Source organism: Nothobranchius furzeri, chromosome 11 (assembly GCF_043380555.1).
Source record: "Nothobranchius furzeri strain GRZ-AD chromosome 11, NfurGRZ-RIMD1, whole genome shotgun sequence".
Lineage (NCBI taxonomy): Eukaryota > Metazoa > Chordata > Actinopteri > Cyprinodontiformes > Nothobranchiidae > Nothobranchius > Nothobranchius furzeri.
Window position 1 is genome coordinate 70,143,256 of NC_091751.1, and position 23,541 is coordinate 70,166,796.

The 23,541-nt window shown below is 44.6% G+C and overlaps 1 protein-coding gene across 2 annotated transcripts in view; it reads left to right on the top strand.

Annotated features, from left to right (window-relative positions):
- The first annotated feature begins 2,301 nt into the window (after positions 1-2,301).
- The window catches only part of LOC107396792 (homer protein homolog 3), a 71,678-nt gene continuing 50,438 nt past the window's right edge, over positions 2,302-23,541 (top strand). Inside the window, exons 1-6 of one of the 2 annotated variants that reach the window (XM_054738691.2) lie at positions 2,302-2,482; positions 2,554-2,602; positions 6,339-6,495; positions 17,596-17,727; positions 17,828-17,932; positions 19,703-19,836. In XM_054738691.2, coding sequence (XP_054594666.2) covers positions 2,580-2,602; positions 6,339-6,495; positions 17,596-17,727; positions 17,828-17,932; positions 19,703-19,836 — 551 coding nt within the window. In that variant the 5' untranslated portion in view covers positions 2,302-2,482; positions 2,554-2,579. The remainder of the gene's footprint in view (positions 2,483-2,553; positions 2,603-6,338; positions 6,496-17,595; positions 17,728-17,827; positions 17,933-19,702; positions 19,837-23,541) is intronic. The other variant, XM_054738692.2, reaches the window with a different exon arrangement.

Consider the following 23,541-nt stretch of genomic DNA (forward strand, 5'->3'; position numbering starts at 1 on the left):
TCTATCTGATCTCATTCACACAGTTTCTCCAGTCCACTCCCTAAGATCGTCATCCTCTCTCTACCTTACTGTTCCATCCTTCGGTCTCACCTCCGTGGGCCTCAGATCCTTCAGTTGCTCTGCTCCCCGGCTCTGGAATTCTCTGCCATAAGTCATGTGGAACTCTGACTCCCTTCCCACCTTCAAATTCAAACTAAAAATTCATGCTTTCCAGACTGCGTATTGTTTATGAGCTAGTTCTGCTGCTTGTTATTTGACTTTTGTTTTGTTTTCCTAGGGTTTTAATGAGTGATATGTTGCTGCCTTTAACTTTTAGCTTGACTTTTGTCATTTTTGTACTGTGAACTTGAGTTCCCTGAAAGACGCTTTAAATAAAATGTATTATTATTAATAATAATGTATGACGGCATGAGTGGGTGGAGCTATGCATTCTTTGGGTAAAACCAATTGAGTCTGATAGTCTTTGAAAAAATAGACCTAATGTTCAAAAACCCACATTTAATTTTTCTAATTTTCTGCTCATTTGAATTTGTTCTAATATTTTTCCATGATTTGCTTTATTAAGCCTGATATTTAATCTGTGTGGTTTTGGCCGTGGGCAGGACACTGTCTCTATTGGATCAGTGGCGTGTCCAGATCTTTAAAAATGGGGTGGCCCAGGTGAGGCACAGCTTTGTGCATGGGTGGCACCAATGGTTATGCCTTTTTTGTTTTACCCCCAAGCCTTTTGTGGACAATGAAAAGCCGATTTAAAGGTAAATTAGTGTGTTAGCACCTGGGGTGGCCAATCAGATTCCAAGGGTGGCATGTGCTACCCCAGGCCACTCCCTGGACACGCCCCTGTATGGGGTAGTGGGTGGGTAACAGTACAGAAGCTGCAGAGGGGTGGGTTAAACTACGACTCTGCTTCCTGGTCTGGACCCTGGGTTGTCATGGAGGACTAATAAAACTGGCCATGTTCCTAGAAAGAAGAGCTGCTCCATCCAAAGAGGGATGGAATCCGTCTCTCCGCATCAGACCAGGTTTTCCCCAAAAAGTTTTCCAATTATCAATGTAGCCCACGTTGTTTTCAGGACACCACCTAGACAGCCAGCGGTTGGAGGACAGCATGCGGCTAAACATGTCGTCACTGGTCCGATCAGGCAGGGGGCCAGAGAAAATTACAGAGTCCGACATTGTTTTGGCAAACTTGCACAGTTTTCAAATTTTCAACAGCTCAAAGCCGGGCCTCCAATTCTGACACGCTCGCCTCCAAAGCTACAAAAATGCTACGTTTATTAAAGAGCAAGTCACCCCTTACAAGAAGCGTACTTCACTCCCACTTCATGTTTGAAAAATGCAACAAATGCTGTTGCCTAGCAGACCGAGAGGGTGGAGCCACTAACAAATACACACACTCACGACATTGTGACATCATAATGTACCAGTTTACATCATAGCATACCTCTTAGCCAATAGCGATGGCAGGTTTAAATTCAAATGCAGTGACAAGTTTTTACCTGACAACGGCACAACACTGACAGTTTCAGGCAGAAAATTTAAAATTGAACTAAAATGCACTAAAGTGCAAACCTATTGACTACACGTGTCTGCAGCACGATTAGACATGCATTTATGTAGTTTATCAGGAAAAAAAGGTTGATTTGGGGGTGACTTGCTCTTTAAATGTACTATTATCACTAAAGGAGACAGAGGAGTAACTAAACATCTGACACAAAAAGCAAGAGATAGGAGACGGAGAAGCCGAGACAGATGTAGCCATAGCCGTGCTGAGGCTAAGCTAACTGGGAGAGCAACCCTTCCAACATCAAATAAACTGCGTGCAGACGTTAGGGTTCCTTAAAGGGACCACAGGAAGTGACGATAACCACGGTGCGTCAGACCCACACATGCTACAAAATGAGAATTAAAGTGCTCCAAAAGGAAACTTGCATGTTTTTAAACAAGAATTAAACGCTACAAAACGAAAATCAAAGTGCTAACAAGTCACAAGTATTAAAGTGTGAATTCTAGCTCCATAAATCAGCTGCGGGTGGGTTGACACACTTTCCCTGCTTCACTGCCACATGCTTATAGAGCTGTGTTCAGTAGCTGCAGAACCAGCAGGTGCACGGTGCTGGTTAGATAGGCAGCTGAAGCCAAGAGCCCTAAAAGCAAAGATACAATCCAGGGAGACGCTACTGGTGTTCCTGTGACCTCTGACCCAACACAGATGGACTGAGAATGGTCACTCCCTTCGTCAGCTGAGACGACTTTCTCTTTTCTTTGCCCGGTGTGTGACTCTCTGGGTCGGACTCAGCTGTTCCAGGAGTAACCACAGGCGCTGACGGGCTGCTGCAGGAGGCTGTGTGCAGCCACCCCCACCCCCACGCCACCCTCATTCTGCCGGAGAGTAAAGCAGGATTAAAGCATCTGGTGGCACAGACCGAAGGAAAGAGAAGACTACAGTTGCTGCTTCAGCGGGGTTTGAGAGTTAAATCAGGTCAGTGGCGTTTCAGCAGGGAAACATATTTATTACCTCATCCAGTTAACAGATGTTTGTTTGTTTTGCAGAAAATAAGTGCGGTTCAGCTTGTAAGATGTTTCCTCACCATAGAGAAAGGTAAGAAGCCACTCTTGAACAACCCCCAGCCCTGACAAAAGAAAGTCTTCTGCTCAGTTTATCCATAAAGTTAGTTTTAAAGTAGGAATGAGATCGTGCTGTTCCACCTCTTCTGCAGCCTGTTTAGACGTTCTTCTGGCTGAGGATCACTTATGGGATTGTTTTTATTTTACACACGTTGTCAGTGAAACACGCCAAGCAGCCAGGGACTAACAGACGGTCCATTCTTTTCTTTTTAGTAAACAAACACTGAAGTTTAGATGGTCTATATTTGTTGTTTGACGTTTATTTAGAATGTAAGTGTGTGAAATTTCCTGCATTTCCACGTTGGAGACTTGACCACGTATTCATCTATGCGACGTGCTGAAGTTCCAGCTGATGCGTAGCATGATTGGTGGCACCGGGCTGGTCTGATCTACTGGGATTTGAACCTCTATTCATCTCTAGGGTTAACGGAGCCTGGTCGGACTGGTTCTAGGTGGTAGCCACTGGCTGAAAGGTTATAAACAGAGACAGAGGAGAGGTTCCTGTCAGGAATAAATGAAACGTTCATATAACAAATCGTAGAGTACATACGTTAAAGTAGTCGCTCTGGTTGGAGTTAGTTTTATTTGGAAATGTTGTCCAAGAGTGCAGCCCATTCTGAGCTGTCATGCCATCTGGTTACCTTGGCAACGCGTGTATGATCGGGGAGCAGAGGAGGTTCTGGGGGGTTCACATAAAAAGAATACGGACTGGAATCAGATCTGTGCAGTTTGTGTGTCGCTCCAGTGGGTCTCAAGTCCCAGCACAGCTGATCTGCTGTCAGAGGCGTGTTTAATCCAGAGAGCATGCTCTGACAAATCCTCTGAAATAATAATAAGAAATGATCTTTTATCTGTCGCATCTCAAGCAAAATCACGAGGCGCACATTTAATCAGAGAATCAGAGAAAGCTTTATTGCCAGCGCTCCAGCGAACCAGAGCATAGGAACTTGACTTCACAGAACAGCCTGACCAAGGTTACACACACACATGTAGACAGAACAGATTTAAAAATATAGAATTAAATTAACAATAACATCAATTAATCAAAAACAATTAAGAACATCATAAAATGAGGAGAGTAACAATTGTAATTACAAAAAACACGAAATTCCTTCTACCATGTCAGATTCCCGTCGGGTGTTTTAGAAACCAACCGTGTGACGCAGCCGCTTCTCCACCAAAGTCATCATCATGATTTGCAAATGAGGAACATGTGTGGATGACTGAGACCTTCAAAGTGTTGCGGTTCCCCCGTTCTACCACCAGATGCTGTTCCTACGCACGGTCGGAAGTTTTCTTATGCTTAGGAACATTTTCACGCACAGGTACAAAATGATGAATACCGCACAATGCTTAAATTAGTTCCTTTGCACGATACACGCACAGATCTGTGCGTAGGTACGGTTGATAAATAAGGCCCCAGGTGTCTCTCCTGTCAGCTAAAAACAGGGAACTGAGGCTACAGTTCCCACAGGATCACCAGAACTGAACCTGAACAGACTAGAAATAATTTCCTGGTCTGATGAGACCAGCTGTTGGGTGAGAATTTGGTGTCACCACCATGATAGCATGGATCTTTCCTGCTGCTGGTGTGATGGTGGTGGTATTCTGGTCCCACTTTGGACCCCTCAGTATCTCCTGAGCCAGGTTTAAACCCCACAGCCTACCTGAGTACTGTTGGCCATGCCCATCCCTTTATGACCACAAGGTCTTATCTTATGATGGCCACGTTCAGCAGGATCATGCACCATGTCACAAAGCTCAGGTTATTTCTTACCGGTTTCTAGCACATGGTGATCGTGAGTTCACTGGACTCCAACGGTGTCCACAGTCATCAGATCTTTGTCCAATCCACAGTCTTTGGGATGTGGTGGAAGTGGAACTTCCCATCATGGATGGAGCTGGTGCTGTCATGTCAGGATGGACCAGTCACAAAGACATTAGTGGCTCATTGAAAGGTCCTGCGTCAGACTCTGAATCTTTACAGGCACTTCATTAACCTGTCAAATGAAAAAGACACACACACACACACACACACACACACACACACACACACACACACACACACACACACACACACACAGGTACACACTTGAAAGAAAGAAAATTATCTTTTCTTTAGCGCCTCTCATGATAAAAATCACGAGGCGCTTCTCAAAAACCAAAAATGTTAAATATAGAAAAGATTTAAGAAAATTATTAAAAAATTGTTTGAAATAAGCAAAAGTAGACAATTGTGATAAAAATGCAAAGAAAGCGAGAGAGTGAATAGGAAAGAGGGAAATCAGTGGATCCTGGGGAAGGCGGAATAACGTAAGCTTGCTCTGTAGCTCACAACCAGGATAAACTTATTCATGAACTCTTTAAAGGGACTTTACGGAGTTTTGAATTTTTATGCTCGTGATCGCCCCCTCAGGCCAAAAGCGTAACGGCAGCTTCAATAGTAGGCTCGTGCACGAGGCGCGCATGCTGTACGTGCACACTCCTTAACGAAAATAACAGCTGAGACAGTCCTGTGTGTGTGTGTGTGTGTGTGTGTGTGTGTGTGTGTGTGTGTGTGTGTGTGTGTGTCCCGGAGGACAGAGGACAGGAGAACGTGCAGCTAATTAATTAAACAATGTGGTTCTGTAGCTTTCTCTTCAGCACAGCCGACAAAGGTTTATGATGGGTCAGTCCTCCTGCATGCTCAGATCATTCCCTTCCCTTGCTTGAAAAATTGTTCCAAAATGAAAGTTGAACCCACATCTTTTTTATCTGTGAATTCAATGCCGTTCGGCGAGTCTCAAATAAAAATTTGAGCATCTTACTGTAAAGAAATATACCATTAATGTAAAAAAAAAACTCTAAAGCTATGTTCAACACCCAGAATCAAACCCAGGTCTTCTGCACAGGAGTCCAATGTCTTACTATGTGAGTTAAAGCACCAGTGATGTTGTTTGTATCTGTAACATTTATATCCTTGATGACAGCTGAAACAACGTTCAAAGAACGGTTCGGAGTGAAAATGGCTGTTTTGTTGCTAATTAGCAGGAAATATCTAGAAGAAAGTTCTACAGAAAGTAGCTAAGGGTCCTCAGAAATGTAGCTAGCTTTGTCACTAGGCGTTAGGAACAGCGACAAAGTGGCACTGCCTCTCTCTCTGCTGCTAAAGCTACGGATAGCAAATGCTACGGGCGATGCCTGAGCGTGAACGCGCATGAAGCAGCCTGCTCGACCCGAGCATCTCTCTTTTTCTGTGATTTTACAGAAAAACAGGCAATCACAGTAAAAATGCCAGGGCTCATTCTACAGGACCAGGGCATTGCAGGAGAATGTATGAAGAAGACATTTATTATTTCTATACATGTTTTGGCTGTCTCACTTCCATAATGCCCCTTTAAAGTACTAGACTAGTATGTCTGAGCACTAGCAGGATAACCTTTTACCTGAGTCAGTCTACTGCAGGAAGTTTTAAGAACTTGTTAATATTTTAGCTTCGCTGACAAGTCAGTCGAAATAAAACCATTTATGACTCAACTATTATACATCCTGGATGTCTGTAAATCCCACCAGGAGCAGATGAGCTTCTCTGGGCCAACAGAAGCATTTATTTGGTTGCTGATGAATAAAAGGTCTTTAGATGCTTCACTCCGTTCAACGAGTTTGTTCTAATGCTTTGTGAGGTGTGATGTTTCCAAATCTCATCCTACTTCCTGTGTTGTCGTTCCCAGGGAGCAGCCGATTTTCAGCACTCGCGCCCATGTTTTCCAAATCGACCCCGCCACCAAGAGAAACTGGATTCCTGCGAGCAAGCATGCTGTCACTGTGTCTTTCTTCTACGACACCCATCGTAATGTCTACCGCATCATAAGTGTGGGTGGAACCAAAGTGAGTGCTAAAATCATTTCAGTCGGACCCATGCTTCTGAGCCACTGGGTGACTGATTGGTGTTGGTTTTCACACTTAACTTCTCATCAAATCCATTTCAGCTGCTTCACTCCTTCAAAGATTGAGATTATAGAGGACAGAAAGGGATTGGGGGAGGGTCTTAGTACCTACTGTGACCCACATTCCTGCCACAGATCCCACGTCAGACTGGCATTAGTCTCTCGGTGACTCAACCCTACCGTGTCTCCTTCTCTTCTCATGAGGCATTGCTCTGCTGTCTATTGATTTGACAAACATTTGTTGACTCTGCTCTGGATTTCTGTTGAAGAAAAAGCTTCATGGTTAATAAACTGACAGGTTTAAAAAGCATTCCTTAAAGAAAACTAAAGATTCTTTACAGCCAAGAAGAATCGTTTCTGCTGCTGTTTCATTAACGGTGATGTCACCGAAACGCTGCTGGTGACCTTTAGATCCACAGAAATCCATGTAGGCCTTTAACTGGGCTTTAGCTGAGCCTGCTCATTTGGATGTAGTTAGGATGATGATTGGAACACGGTGTTCAGCTTGTGGTCCAGAGTGACAGCTGCTCTGGTTGTAGTTTTGTGTGTGTGTGTGTGTGTGTGTGTGTGTGTGTTGTTAGTTTTCTAATCTGTTTTTGACTATTCAGATGTTTTTTAAGAATTTTTTATATTGATTTCAAAGTCATGATTTTGGATCCAATCTCACGTCTGGTTTACACGACATGATGGCAAAGCAACAAGAAGGTTGATTATATGAGAGAGAAGCGCAGAATTTGTGTTTCTAACCCCCAAATTCCACTACCTCCGCTCCGCCCCCGCCTTCAGCAGCCGCTCGCTTCCGAACTCAATTTTTACTGGTACCCGCTCTACAACGGCTCCGCTCCGGTGCGGAGACCTGAGGTGGACAAACAAGCATGCGCGGGATTTTCGAGATCTTGCGATACAGTCCGAGCAATAAACGCGGAAGTTAGATCCAAACACCTGTTGTGTGGGAGAAGCATCGGCATGAACTGTTTAATCTGCCCATCATTTGTGTTGAGAGATCAGCAGCGTTTGGATCAACAAAGTGTGACTACTTTGATAGTAGAAACTGTATTTATGGCTTACTTTTGTGCATTTAAACTTCAGCCGCCATTGATAGTTGTTAAAAGTTGTTAAACCTGTGCATATGAAACAAAAAACGCCTTTTGTTTATCGATTTATTGTGAAAAACGGAAATTGTGCTTGCTCCTTTTCCTGTTGGGCCGTTGTGATTTCTGTCCATTTACTGCGGAGGTGCTCCGGCGTCCGGCGAAAATAGGATCGATTCTATTTTTGCCGGACGCCGGAACAGAGGGCTGCGCACTGCCGGAGCACGGCCGCTGTAGTGGAATTGCTCTGATTGACTAGAACGGGACCGATTTTGCTCCGGCGTTCGTGTCGGAGCGGAGCGGAGGTAGTGGAATTTGGGGGTTAGTAATGCTGATATGAGAGGTCTACAAGCTGTGGCTCCTAGGTCACCAGAAGCTGAAAACAAAGAATATAAAAGAATGGGACCCAATGCCTGCCTGCTTGACCACCACATTCTCACACCCAAAGCGTCAAAATATAACGCGTGTGACCAAGCGTCAATATATGACGATTCGGGACGCCCCAGCGTGTCAGGTGACGACGATCAGGGACACACTGATGACGCACCGTCCCAGAGCGTCGGTACCCAACGCCGGTGGTGAGACGGACTTTAAAACGACTTGTGAACTACTTAACCTTCCCCTCACCCCAATCTGACCTTAAGGTGAGGATTGCTGTATAGTCACTGACACTAGTCAGTGACTTGATGCAATTTGCTGGGTTCCTTATATAGGAAACATTATTTCTGATTGGCTTAATGAACTGACCTGAATTGGAATGTTTATTATGTGAAGTGCCTTGAGACGACTCTTGTCGTGATTTGGCGCTTTATGAATAAACTTGAAATGAATTGAATTGAATTGAATGGGGTGAGGGGAAGGTTAAGTAGTCGAATAATGTCCGTGTGACTGCGGGCGTCAAACACTGACGCCAGCGGAGCCACATGACCCTGCGTGTCCCTGATCGTCGTTTCCTGACGCGCTGGGGAGTCCCGAATCATCATATATTGACGCTTGGTCACACGCGTCATATTGTGATGCTTTTAGTGCTTCTTGTTTTGGTTTTAAAGACACATCCTAGTCATTTAGAACAGAGGAAAGAGCTGCAGCAAACACCTCTGCAGTCGCCATGTTTATGACAAACTCAGCGTTGTGGTGTGTGATGTACGCTACTCAGTGCTGATTGTCTCAGTTAGAATTCTCAGGGGGTGGGGTTATTTGAGTAGGAGAGTTACCAGACACAAAAGGAAGCATGGGGCTGGCTGGTCAGGCTACTAAAAACCACAAATAAAAAGTGAAAAAAATGATGTTTCAACACATTGCAGCATACTGTAAGAGACCAAGACCCCACAATGGGGAACAGAAATTGAGGCCAATGCGGAAATGAAATAAATTGCAGTTCCACCCTCATCCACTAGGGGCTGGTGTCAGAAGCGAGCAAATCCTCATTGACTCCCATGTTAAAAATACCAATTTCACAGCAGAAATAAACATGTTTACAGCCTGGTACCAAAACATGTTTTTGGTTTAAATGATCTAGTTTACACTCATGACAACTCTGAGGGGGATGAATTTTTTTCTCACTCTTCTGTTTAAGTGTATTAAAAGCCGAAAATTCTGAATAATTAATGAGCCTCCGACCCACGTGACCGCAGAGCTAGCTCCGTGGAAAGGTCACTTGTCTGCTGCGCGGCTGCCGGCTTGTGGAGCTCTCGGGAGACCTCTGTGTTCCACTTGGTTTTACCCAGCGGTCAGCCCGGCGTATCTCTGACTCAGAAGCTCTGGTGTTGTGCACAGTTAACTCCGGTTGTAGCTAGGTTGCTACCTCCGTTAGCTTAGCTCCCACCTCCGCGTTAGCTTTGGGTTAGCTTCAGGTTAGCTTGTAGCTAGTTCGACCGGGTGTCGTCAGTTGATCCCAGCCTTACAGCCCCACCCTCAGCTCCACCTCTCTTCCCTTTTGTGGAATTGTCTGGGCTTGACGGAACCTGTGACACGGTCAAAATGGCGGTGGTGGCCACCTCCCATTTCTCTTCAAAAATGTGTTATTGGGGTTTATGGAAACCCATTGTCCATATATGTATATATCGATGCAAAAGACTCAGACATACTGTTGCGTCCCAACATGAGATGGTAAAAATGTGAAGGAGAGGGGTAACAAGAAACATGGCAGTGGTATTAAAAATGCATTCATTTGTCATAAAAGGTTCTAATAACAAGCATGACAGATAGCGAGTATTATAAAAATAATGCCAAACAAAAAATTCTCAATAAGGCTACTTATCAACAATTAAAACACCTGGTTAAAACTTTGTTAAAATTTTACCAAACTAGAAGGTGCTTTAAACCCCACAAAGTTGAGAAAAGTCTAAAAACCATAAGAGAGCTAACCTTTAACAACAAAACAGCCTTCCGGCTCAGTTCTCTCGTCTTCACCACGACAGATCAGTACACCCGCATCACTGCAGACACAGCACCTATACACCTGTCGAGCTCACACTCCATCTTTCCCTCACTGGTGAACAAACCAGACATACTTAAACTTCTCTGCTTGAAGCAGGACCTCGTCTCTGACCTGGAGAAGGCAGTCTCCCCTTTTCGGATTTAGAGAAACTGATACAGGTCTCTCTCCAAAAATTAGCATATTGTGATTAAGTTCATTATTGTCTGTAATGCACTGATAAACATTAGACTTTCAAATATATTAGATTCATTACACACAACTGAAGTAGTTCAAGCCTTTTATTGTTTCTAATATTGATGATTGTGGCGTTCAGCTCATGAAAACCCAACATTCCTATCTCCAAAAATTAGCATATTTCATCCGACCAATAATAGAAAAGTGTTTTTAATACAACAAAAGTCAACCTTCAAATAATTATGCTCAGTTATGCACTCAATACTTGGTCGGGAATCCTTTAGCAGAAATGACTGCTTCAGTGCGGCGTGGCATGGAGGCAACCAGCCTGTGGCACTGCTGAGGTGTTATGGAGGCCCAGGATGCTTCGATAGCGGCCTTAAGCTCATCCAGAGTGTTGGGTCGTGCGTCTCTCAACTTTCTCTTCACAATATCCCACAGAGTCTCTACGGGGTTCAGGTCAGGAGAGTTGGCAGGCCAGTTGAGCACAGTAATACCATGGTCAGTAAACCATTTACCAGTGGTTTAGGCACTGTGAGCAGGTGCCAGGTCGTGCTGAAAAAGGAAATCTTCATCTCCATAAAGCTTTTCAGCAGATGGAAGCATGAAGTGCTCCAAAATCTCCTGATAGCTAGCTGCCTTGACCCTGCCCTTGATAAAACACAGTGGACAAACACCAGCAGCTGACATGGCACCCCAGACCATCACTGACTGTGGGTACTTGACACTGGACTTCAGGCATTTTGGCGTTTCCCTCTGCCCAGTCGGATTTTTCTTGCTTGAGGGTGTCAATGATGGCCATCTGGACAGCAGTCGGGTCGGCAGTCTTACCCATGATTGCGGTTTTGAGTAATGGACCAGGCTGGGAGTTTTTAAAAGCCTCAGGAATCTTTTGCAGGTGTTTAGAGTTGATTAATTGATTCAGATGATTAGGTTAATAGCTCGTTTAGAGAACCTTTTCATGATATGCTAATTATTTTTTAGATTAGAATTTTGGGTTTTCATGAGCTGTATGCCAAAATCATCAATATTAGAAACAATAAAAGGCTTGAACTACTTCAGTTGTGTGTAATGAATCTAATATATATGAAAGTCTAATGTTTATCAGTACATTACAGACAATAATGAACTTTATCACAATACGCTAATTTTTCTAGAAGGACCTGCACTGACAGATTTAACTATTAAAATCAACAAACAATAATTTGGTGTAATTTAAAATCTGACATAAATCATTACTGAATAAATTTTCATTTAAACCCATCATTCATTAATGTAAAGTATAGGACATATTATTCAAACACTTTGGATTTAAAGAAAGTGTTCATTTAAACTAAATATGATCATATAAAGTTTTAAAGTCATTTATGGGAGCCAGGGAAGATAGACTTCATTCAAAGAAGATAGACAAAAAGTCCTGCATCTTGCAGCCATGAAGACTCATGGCGGATGCAGGATTAGTCAAGAATACTGGCTTAAGTTCATTCCTTCATATCGGCATCACGGTGTCAGATTGACTTGTATGAAAAAGGTTGGTCTCTAAGTTAAAAGTTAACTTCTGGTCATTTTTTATGAAAAAACTTGGTCATTTGGTAAACTGCATATCCCCCCTTCCAAGGGCACAGGGTCACAGATTACCACGAGGAGTTGGACAATCTTAGAGGCCCTGGAAACCCATCAGAAGAAGATATCGTTAGTTCTGAGGCACCAAAAGCAGCAAGAGTGAGGAAAACCAAACCCTCACACAGCAGAGCAGTCAATATAAATCCCAATCAGCAAATTGTAATCCAATTTAGCTAAATCTGCAGGCAGGGACCAGAGGAGAAGAAAGCCAGAGCAATGAGGAGAAGCGAGCCAGACCATAGCAAACCACAGCGAAGCCAGAAAACAGTCCAGAACTCCAGAATAATCCAGAACCCAGGCGAGGAGGAAACAGATGCCAGGAGATGGAAGGAGAAGGCAGTGATATCATCCCAGGAAACACAACAGACCAGACATCTGGTGGAACTCAGCAAATCATCAAAAACACACACAGGGCACTAGACCATAGACCCTCACAGATGGGGTCTGATGGAAAAGAACAAATAAAAAAAAGAAACAACAACTAGCTATATGTACGCTATATGTGTTATGTGTATAGAACTTATGTGAATGGAGGTCTACTGAAAGATGACAAAGGAAAGTATAAAAGGTGTTTGATAAAGTCATCGGTGTTAGTCAAATGTAATGGGAATGTGTATGTATCTCTAAATGGACTAATAAACCTGAACATTTTAAAATGATCTGGAAATTGAAAAATAAAATAATTGAATTTGGATTAATCAGTTAACAGATTTTTCCGTGTTTCACTGTTATGAAACTAGTCATTACCTCAGATCTTCAGAAACCCACAGCATGAACACATCAAAGCCAACCAAGCCTGTACGTTATGTTTAGACATGAATTATACACACACACACACACACACACACACACACACACACACACACACACACACACACACACACACACACACACACACACACATTCAACAGAACTTCATCCAACTTCAGTCATTCTCGACAGCTCACTTTCTTTTCAGGCTCACATTAATAACTTAATTCGGTCAGCATACTTCCATCTACGTTCTATAAACCGTCTCCGCCCCTCCCTGACCCCTCACACTGCCGCCATTCTCGTCCACAGCCTCGTCACCTCCCGTATCGACTATTGCAATTCACTTCTTTATGGTCTCCCCAACAAACTCCTTCATAAACTGCAACTCGTCCAGAATTCAGCAGCCCGTATTATCACCAGATCCCCTTCCTTTCACCACATCACCCCGGTTCTCCAGCAGCTTCACTGGCTCCCAGTTAAATTCAGGTCCATCTTCAAAATTCTCCTTCATACCTTCGAAGCAATCCACAACCTCTCTCCTCCATATATCTCAGACCTTATAAGTGTTCACACCCCATCCCGTTCACTCAGATCTTCTTCTTCCATCCATCTTGCGGTTCCTTCTGCCCGTCTCACTACCATGGGGAGCAGAGCTTTCAGCCGCTCTGCTCCTCGACTCTGGAACTCACTTCCCCCAGATATCAGGAACATCGACAGTTTTACCCTTTTCAAAACAAAACTCAAAACACATATGTTTAAATCTGCCTACAACCTCTGATTTTATTCAACTGTTTCTCTCTTTGTTTTTTCTTCTTTGGGTTTTATTATTGTTTTATTGTATTTTATTACATGTTTTGTGTAAAGTGACCTTGGGTGTCCTGAAAGGCGCTTTTAAATAAAATGTATTATTATTATTATTATTATTATTATAGAACTTGGGTAATTTGAAACCGAGAACAGATGATTGATTTAGAGGCGGGTCGCCGGTTGGTGGTGGCGGCGGAGGACAGTTTGGAACTTTAGGCATAAGAGCCATGTTTAGACAGTTCCGCAAAAGACGGAGCGAGTCCCCCAAGGGGGTCAACCATGCAGAGGAGTGACCAAACAGTGCGTACACCAACCCAAGTGACAGACAGCAGTTGAAACATGCAGAGAGGAAAATGACCGAGTCAGAGGAGGACCAGGAATAAGTCACAGGCTGAAAGCTGAGGCCAGAACCTGAATAGAGCTCATGCAGTATCTACTCTACCGCATTAGCCTGAACCACGGCTGGATCGTTGAACATAACACGTTTCACCGTAGCGGGAGACAGAGCAGAGGAGATGTTATCATAGAAATGAGTAAACCCTACAACAGGCCTGTGATCATCTGAATCCAGGTAATACAAAGAGACCTTACCAACATGGCACCACGAGGGACTGACACCCACAGAGTTTGGGATGGTGGTTCAACCCAAGTGGACACGTCATGGCGATCATAGTAAACCAGCGCCAACCAACAATAACCGCCGTAGTATGTAACAGGTGCGATCAGGGTGTAACTGTCACAGGAAATTTAGAATCTCCCGCCATCTCACTAATACCACACAATCCTGCGGCTTTGTCGCGCAGAAAAAAGGTACCATGACACAGGAAGTGAAGGCCTCGAGTGAGAGAGCGCATGCGCAGGTCTGGGACTAGACAGATGTCCGGCGTGTCAGCCAGGAGATAGACTTTATTCGAAGAGGATAGAAAGAAGTCCTGCGTCTTGCAGCCTTGAGGACTCATGGCGTACGTAGGATTAGTCAAGAATATTGGCTCAAGTTCATTTCTTCATATCGGCATCATGGTGTCAGATTGACTTGTATGAAGAAGTTTGGTCTGTAAGTTAAAAGTTTGCTTCTGGTCATTTTTTATGAAAAAGGTGGCCATTTGATACCCTACAGAAGTAAACTGAATTTGACACACAAAGACAATACGATCAGGTTACACCTAGTCCAAATGAGACCTAAACCACTACTGGTTGTCTTATAACCCAGCACCAAACACATAAAGTAACCAGTAAGCCTCTGGTTCCAACCAGGGCTATAGGCAGACAAAACAGAATGTGGTGACATGTGGCTGAATGATTCCTATGCCATGATGTTCATTCATCCCTTCTTGAATGACGTAGCAGTTTAAAATGTAAACTAGCCCATGGAGCTAATGTTAAGATAAGCTAATAATATGCTAGTGACTCCTGATAAAATGCTAACATTTTGATAGCAGTGGATTCATTTATAATATAGATTATGTCAACTATTACTTGTCTTTTTAAAATTATATATTTATAGAAATTCTTTATAAAAAAAACTTTTGTTAGAAGTAAATAGCTAAAGTTTTGTTGGAAACAACATCCTTCAGCACTCACAGAGAACAGTCGCTTCTGCCTTTCCTCCCTTATCTGTATTTTCCCAAGGCTCTTTTTTGTCCCGTCTGCCTACAGAGCGCTTCTCTGCATTTCCTCTGGAAATCACTATTTTTCAGCATGGATTTAATTAATTGGTCATTCAACGCGATTGATAAGATTTTTTCTACAATGAGGACGGAGGAGGGGGCTCGCACTTGCCCTCAAGGGACACACGCAGCGGGATATATGTTCGATTCCTGGAAGAAGTGGAATATCATCTGTCTCTCTCAGCTATCCATTGAGGACGTCGAAGATATGTGGATATTTGGCCTGATGATCGCTGGATTTCTTCTGATTGGAGTGGGAGGATATCTGGCTTTCCGTAAAATTGGGATGACGGGAGCGATTGGAGGGCGACCCGCAACCATGGACGGCACCGTCCGTGTGGATACCTCACAGACTGGGACGTTGCTCGAGGTGAATCGCAAGCTGGACAATGTCTTGGCTGCGTTACCGGTGTTAGCGCGCAGGATTGATAACATCTCGGAAAGGGTCACCGGATGGTGAGGAGATGTTTAATCACTGAATTGGCTTCACTGGAGGACTTGAATGATCAATACAGACTTAAGGCAGAGAGGAAAAATTATCTCTGCCTGACCCAAACAAAGTTCTGTTATCGAATCTGACGCCATAAGCAGCCTTGGAGTTGCGTGCAAAAAACCCCCACGATGGAAGGAATGCAGACAAATGGTGTAAAACTCTATCCCCCCCCCCACCCCCCCACCCCCCCACCCCGCCTTCAGATTGTGGTCTCTACCGAGGTCATTAAGCTAAAGGATTCACTGTTCTCTGTGCTTCCCCATGACCTCCCTCCCACCTGCGGAGCCAGCTGGTTGAGCGCCACACAGGCCGCCCCCGCTGAGGAAACCAGGATCCCAGCCCCTCCCCCTACCTACCGGGTCTCATGTTGTGAACTGTGACGTTCGTGCTTACATGTCGGGTGTTTTTTGCATTAGAGTGCTACTCCCTGCTGTTGTAACCCTGTTAATGCCTTTTTTCTCCCTCCCCTGAACTTTCCTCATGTATTCCCTCATTCATCTACAAAAGGAGCGCCGTCATGGCTGCTCCCATGGTCTGCCTGCATCTGTCCTGTCTATATGTGTGTGTGTAACCTTGGTCAGGTTGTACCATGGAGTCAAGTTCCTATGCTCTGATCTGGAGCGCTGGCAATAAAATTCATTCTGATTCTGATTCTTACCTTAGAAAACTCCATTGCTAACGCCAGCTCAGCTCTGAGTCAAAGTAGCTATGCTCTCTCTGTTGACTTTCCACTGTCGCTACATGCTTGCTTAATATGAGGATTGCTGTAAAGACTCTGACACTAGTCAGTGACTCGATGCGACCTGCTGGGTTCCTTATATAAGAAACTTTTTACTGATTGGCTTAATGACCTGACCTGTATTGGAATGTTTCCTGTGTGAAGGTCCTTGAGACGACTCTTGTCGTGATTTGGTGCTTTATAAATAAACTTGAATTGAACTTCAATTGAACTTAAGTGAGTTGAATTGACTCGGCTCTCCTTGTGCATGCACGTTAGGAGGCATGGCTTTCGGCTTTTTCAGGAAGGGCAGAGAAGTGAGCAACAGCCTCTCAAACATTAAAATCTCCTCGTCCTGATGACGTCAGCTTACGGACCCTGCCTTTAATTATTTTGGTAACTTAAGTATCAACCCAGATAGAGTCATCAACCACACACACACCAAAAAATCTGCAGCTTATTTGTCCTCCCAATTAATAATGAATTAGCATCAGCCACGATGAAGCTGCTAATCTAACGACTCTGTGATTGGTTGCACTTTCACGGTCAAACTCAAATTTTACTCAAGGAAGCCTGCGTGAGCTCAGCCTTTCTCCTGATGGGACCCGTGGCATTTGCAGAAGAGCATAATCACAGAGGTCCCACTAGGAAGTGAACACTGGCTGAAACAGCTGCATGTCCAACCGAAATAGTGAAACCATCCTCCTCTTAATCTCCGCTGTTGACTGGCATTCTTCTTACTCCTTTGGCTCTCCTCAGTTATTTTCCCAAAAATCTCCTTTTTCAAAATTCCTTTTTCCTTCCTCAATAGCACTCCTTCTTCCTCTTGTCTGCGTCTTTTCCTCTCACTGTCAGCGGGCCAATCAGACACACCTGATTGGGTCACGCCCCCTTTTTAAAGACATGTTCGCCACAGAGGAAATTACATGGAATCAGTTAATTGAAGAATAAAAACAACAAGGATTGGCAAACGTCCTCAACGTCCAACCAGGAGAAGACCTAAAGGAAGACCCAGGACACGCTGGGGGGACTATGTCTCTTGGCTGGCCAGGAAACACCTTAGGATTTCCTTGGAGGAGCTGGCCTAAGTGGCCGGGGAGATGGAAGTCTAGGCCTCCCTGTATAGGCTACTGCCCCCGCGACCTGATCCTGGATAAGCAGCTGAAAATGGATGGGTGGATGAAAATGTTCTTCAGATGGACGTGAAACGTCTTCAGAAAGAAGCTTGTTTCTATAGCTTGTAGAAGTTGACTTGTGTTACTTGTGTGTCTGCAGGCATTCATCAACTGCACAGTCACACCCAGCATGACATACACCAAGACATCCCAGAAGTTTGGTCAGTGGGCTGACAGCAAAGCCAACACCGTCTATGGGCTCGGCTTCGCCACCGAGCAGCAGCTCTACCAGGTAATGACCGTTTTGTTGGCCTTCACCTAAACCTGCTTTTCAGCATGACCTACAGATAATTTACAGAAACTTATCTGGACTTTGCTTGTTTGTTTCAAAGTTTTCAGAGAAGTTCAAAGAAGTTAAAGATGCTGCTCGTCTGGCACAAGAAAAATCCCAGGACAAAGAGCTGGCCAACACAGCGCTTACTATTGCTGCTCCTCAGGTGACCTCTGCTCTCCATAACACAACAAAAAAAAGCTAACATGTGCAAGCTTCAGAATAAAATGGTGAAAACATCCTCCTCCAGATCAGGTTCAGGTAGGGTCAGAAGCACAACGCTTCAGTGATTCTGTCCACAGAGAGGAGGAACAGAAAATAGCTAAAGAAGACTGAGCTGGGTCACTTGTTTCTAAGGCAAGTGGAGGTGAGAAAAACTAGGACGACAGTAGAATGATCACCTGCTGTTCACATCCGTTCAGAACCTTCTACCTGCGGACGTTAGCAGCAGTGTTGGGAGTAACGCGGCACGAAAGTAATTAATTACTGTAATGCATTGCTTTTTGCTGTAACGGTAACGGCTCAACTACTCCAGCTCATGGACGTAATTTTGGGGGGGACAGGGGGGACATGTCCCCCCCCCCCCCTCCATTTTCCAAAGTCAAGTTTTGACCCCTGCACTTTTTACCATCCAAAACAATATTACGCTATATTAAATTAACACTGGATGAGCTCTAGGACCAAGCGGAAAACAACCGTTTGTGTTGAAGTCTGTTTCCCATTAGAACATACCGTAAAGATACCCCTCCCCCCTCCTCCCTCCCCCGTGTCCCCCCCACTTCTAAAGTGAAAATTACGTCCATGCTCCAGCTGCGTCCTGCACGCGGCCGCTGTAACATTCACAAAACTGATCCACTAAAACAAAACAATTCACCTGCGATCGTTCATGTCGGCACATATTCTCTGGTACTTTCTGTGCTTTTCTGACGTGCTTTGCCTCAGCTGAGTTCATAATCTGTACCCCGGTGATTTCAACTCATTGCAGCTGGAGCGCAGCACGTGTTAAGATCCCTTTGGCTGATTAGTTAGAAAGTAGGAAGTCTAGGAAACAGTTTTTCTGGAAGACGGAGAAAACATGCAGCATGCAGGAAGGTTAGAGAGAGAAAGGGCAGGAAATGATTCAACAGAATCGGCACGAAGAGCTCAGCTGGAGGAGAAAGTAGCTTCAGACAGCAAGGATTTGGACTCTTGTTCTCTGATATTTGGACATTTGCCTCAGATTGGATGACAGCAACAGGGCCGTACCACTGACTCTTTTTGCTCTGCGACGTTGACGCTTTATCTCCTCAAACAACACAAGCCTGGAGGAGTTCTGCTTAGTGGTGGAGTTGCTAATGCTAATGATTAGCTTCTACTAGTTGAGTAGTTCTCTGCTGTTTCCTGGATGCTAAACTAACAACAGCCTTCCCCATTGCAAGTCAGGATCTGTGAGTCCATGAATGTTCAGTGAAAGTGTGACGTAGATCTGTCGGGCTTTTCAAATCCTAGAGTTTCACTGTTGTTAAATATCAGAGGCTAATACAGGAGATAGGTGTAGGAGACAGTTTTCATGTTCACCCTGCAAGAAAAACTCATAGTGACCGAATAAAATCAGATATAAGATTTAAAAGGTGGTTTTTCAGTGTTCCACACCTTTAAGCATCAGATATCATTACCTGGCTGCAGCAATGATCCTCCCAAGAAACCTAAAGTTTGGGAGTTTGGGAGAATATCATGTTATTGGTGATGATCGGCTCCTTGTCTGTTTTTGTTTTTCTGCTTCATGGCTTTCTCCAGTTCTCACAGGTGAGTTTGTTGTTGCTCTGTGTTTATGATGCAAGAAAATTAACTGCTTGGTTTAATCCGTTTCCTCCAGTTAAACTCCATTTTAGTGCCGAGTCTGGTTTTCTTTCTAATGCTGTGTCTCATCAACAAAGTCCTTTCACTTGTTTCTCAGGACCTCTCAGATGAGCTCCAGTCTCCACTGGTAATGTGTGTGAATGGACCGGAGGAGAAGCTGTTCCGTAGCCAGAGCGCAGATATCACCCTTTCTTCTGAGAAGGAGCGGATCAAGAAGATGCTCTCTGAAGGGTACGGAGCACACAGAGCACACACCATCATACTCAAACTCACACACTTTCTGCACTGATATCCTCCTGAAAGCTGTAGATTCTGGTAAAATTGCAGTAGCCTGTCTTTTGGCAGGGGCGTGTCCAGGGAGTGGCCTGGGGTAGCACATGCCACCCTTAGAATCTGAATGGCCACCCCCACTAAGTTCCAGTTTAAATTGACTTTACATTGTCGACTAAAGTTTTGGGTTGTAAACTCCAAAATAGTGCGTGGTTGTGTGCACCTTTCACCTTGTCTTCCAGCCCAGGCAGGTAGTATTAATATTATTTAATATTTTTTCATATTCACATACATAGGATTTAGAGTCCCACTCAACTCCAGTTGGTGGCAGTAATGCAACAAGAAGTGACTTGCTAACCACCACAAAAGTAGAAGATGAAGAGGGAAAAAAATGGTGATTGTGCAATGTGAAACTCAAAAAGTCACTAGAAAGTAAATAAACAAATAAACGATTTGTATAAATAAATAAGCATAACCATTGGTGCCACCCATGAATAAACAAGTGCCCCACATGGGCCACCCCATTTTAAAAGTCCTGGACACAGGTCTGTCTTTTGGATCTCTCTGCAGCATTTGACACGATTGATCATGAGATCCTGATATGATCCTTTGTGACGTTCTAAGCTGGCAGCCCTCCACTACAGTTCAGACTACCCACCCTTTTTGGAGACCTTGGAGGGGGTGCTGGAGAGTGCTTCTTCTTGTGACTCCCTCGTTCTGCTGGGCGCCTTTGACGCTCACGTGGGCAATGACCGTGAGACCTGGAGAGGTGTGGTTGGGAGAAACGCCCCGCCCGATCTGAATTCGAGCTGTGTTTTGTTATTGGACTTTTGTGCTCATCATTGATCGTCCATAATGAACACCATGTTCAGATATAAAGGTGTCTATATGTGCTCTTGGCATCAGGATACCTTAGGCCGCAGTTCCTGCCATCATTTCATCTGATCTGCGCCCGCATGCTTTGGACACTTGAGTGAAGAGAGGGGTGGAGCTGTCAACTGACCACTACCTGGTGGTGAGTTGTTACAAGTGTTTGTGGATTTGAAGAAGGTATTTAATCGTGTCCCTCGGGGGCCTTGTGGGAGTATGGGGTACCAGGCCCTCTGATACGGGCTGTTAGGTCCCTGTATGACCGGTGTTAGGTCCGCATTGCCGGCAGTAAGTCGGGCTCGTTCCCAGTGAGAGTTGGACTCCGCCAAGGCTGCCCTTTGTCACCGACTCTGTTCATAACCTTTATGGACAGGATTTCTAGGCGCAGCCAAGGTGTGGAGGGCATCTGTTTTGGTGGCTTGAGAATTGGGTCTCTGCTTTTGCACATTATGTGGTCCTGTTGGCTTTCGCTGGAGCGGTTCGCAGCCGAGTGTGAAGCAGCTGGGACGAGAACCAGCTCCTCTAAATTCGAGACCATAGTCTTATGTTAGAAAAGGGTAGAACGCCTTCTCCGGGCCAGGGATGAGGTCCTGCACCTAGTCGAGGAGTTTAAGTATCTCGGGGTCTTGTTCACGAGTGAGGGAAAGCTGGAGCACAAGATCGATAGGCGGATTGGTGCTGCGTCTGCAGTGATGTGGGCGTTGTACCGGTCTGTCGTGGTTTAAAGAGGGCTGGGCCACGAGGCAAAATGAGTTTTCTCTGCAGGGTGTCTGGCCTCTCCCTTAGAGGTAGCGTGAGAAGCTTGGTCATGCAGGAAAGGCTCAGCGTAGATCTGCTGCTCCTGCACATTGAGAGAAGCAAGTTGAGGTGGCTCGGGCATCTGGTCAGAATGTCTCCTGGACGCCTCCCTGGTGAGGTTTTCCAGGTACATCCAACCAGGAAGAGACCTAAAGGGTGACCCAGGACACCTTGGAGGGACTATGTCTCTCGCCAGGTCAGGGAACGCTGTGGGGTACCCCCAGAGGAGCTGGCCCAAGTGGCTGGAGAGACGGGAGTCTGGGCTTCTCGATTTAGGCTGCTGCCCCCGTGACCCGACTCCAGGTAAGCGGAAGACAATGGATGGATGATGTGAGCCTCTGAGGGATGGTCCTAAACTAGTTTTTCCCTTTTCTCTTGGACAGAAATTTCAGTGGTGTTAAAAACATACCATACCATACAAATGGCACAATTTAAAGTGACAATGTGTAGTTTTTACAGTTAATCTCTGGAAATATCCATCAAAATGTTGTAGTAAATGACTTAAAAGATGCCCAGTTGTTGAAAAGTTTTGGAAGATTTATAACGTATAACAACAAAAATCTGTTCTAAAAATAGATCAAAAGGATCTAAGTCTCTGGGTGACGTCATATTGGATGCAAGGTTTCCTTCTATGGAAGGCTGTCAGGACTGAGTCTACTGATTTGTAACAAATGTTTACAAAACTTACACCATGAAAAAACTTTGTTGTTTTACACATTTATCTCTTCACCCGTTGCCAGTGATGCAAGCTTTGCCCTCATGTCAAAGCGCAGCCTCGCACCGCCCAGGCGGCAAAAAAACCTCCTGCTCTCAATGCACGCATGCTCAGCTCGCACGCAGGAAGTCCTAAGAAGTAATCTTGATGGCAAGAACAAGATCTGGAAGATAAACCGCTATGCCCTGCCAGTAATCAGATCTCCTGCAGTAAGGATAAGCTGGCCAAAGGAAGAAATACATACCACAGATGTTAAGTCACGGGAGCTCCTAACCACGCATGGAAAATTCCATCCCAAATCCAGCACCCTGAGACTGTACACTAGCCATGAGGAAGGAGGCAGTGGACTAATGAGTGTGAGAGCCACTTTCCAGGATGAAGCAACCAAGATCCATAAGTACATCAAGGATAAGGCCCCAACAATGGCGACCAGAGAAGGAGACGATGGAAATACAGTCACGGGAGGACAAACTCCTAGATGGGATGTACCACCGATAGATAACTGAAAGGGCTTATATCAAGAAATCCCACCAATGGCTAGAAAGAGCTGGTCTGAAGGACCGCACACACTCATCCCGACTGCACCGGAACAGGCCCTGAACACCAGAGCAACAAGAGGCCAAGATCTACCACGCCAGACAAGACCCAAGGTGTAGGCTATGCAAATTGGCCCCTGTGGCAATCCATCGCATAACTGCAGGGTAAGATGCAGGCAGGGAAAGCATACATGGAATGCCACAACCAAGTGGCTGGCATAGTGTACAGAAACATTTGAGCAGAATATGGACTGGAAGGTGTGCAGAACCCTCAAGCTCCCAAGCCTCTGGTACAGGCAGTGGTGGTTCTCCATGGAATTACTCCCCGGGCGAGGCCCCCTTTGAGCCCCCCGCCCCCCCACCCCCACCCCACCACCACCACACCACTCCACCTGCACGAACACACTCATGTTTTCTACAAACAGGCATGTTTTATTAGAACGACTATTGAACATTCATTTTTCTAAGTTGCACATATTTACATTAATTACTATGAAGTTGTCAGAATGTACAGCAATATACATTATATACTGTATCAAAATATATAGAATCAAATATACAAAAACAACTAAAGTAACTAAATATTAAGAATATATGAACATAATATATAATAAATATTCTATATAGCAAAAATATTTCACACATAACAAACTAAAGATAATCACTACAGCATTGCACTTAGAACAGAAAACACAAACTAAAATTAAAACCTAACCTTGATGCAACGTCATCAATAATGTCATCATA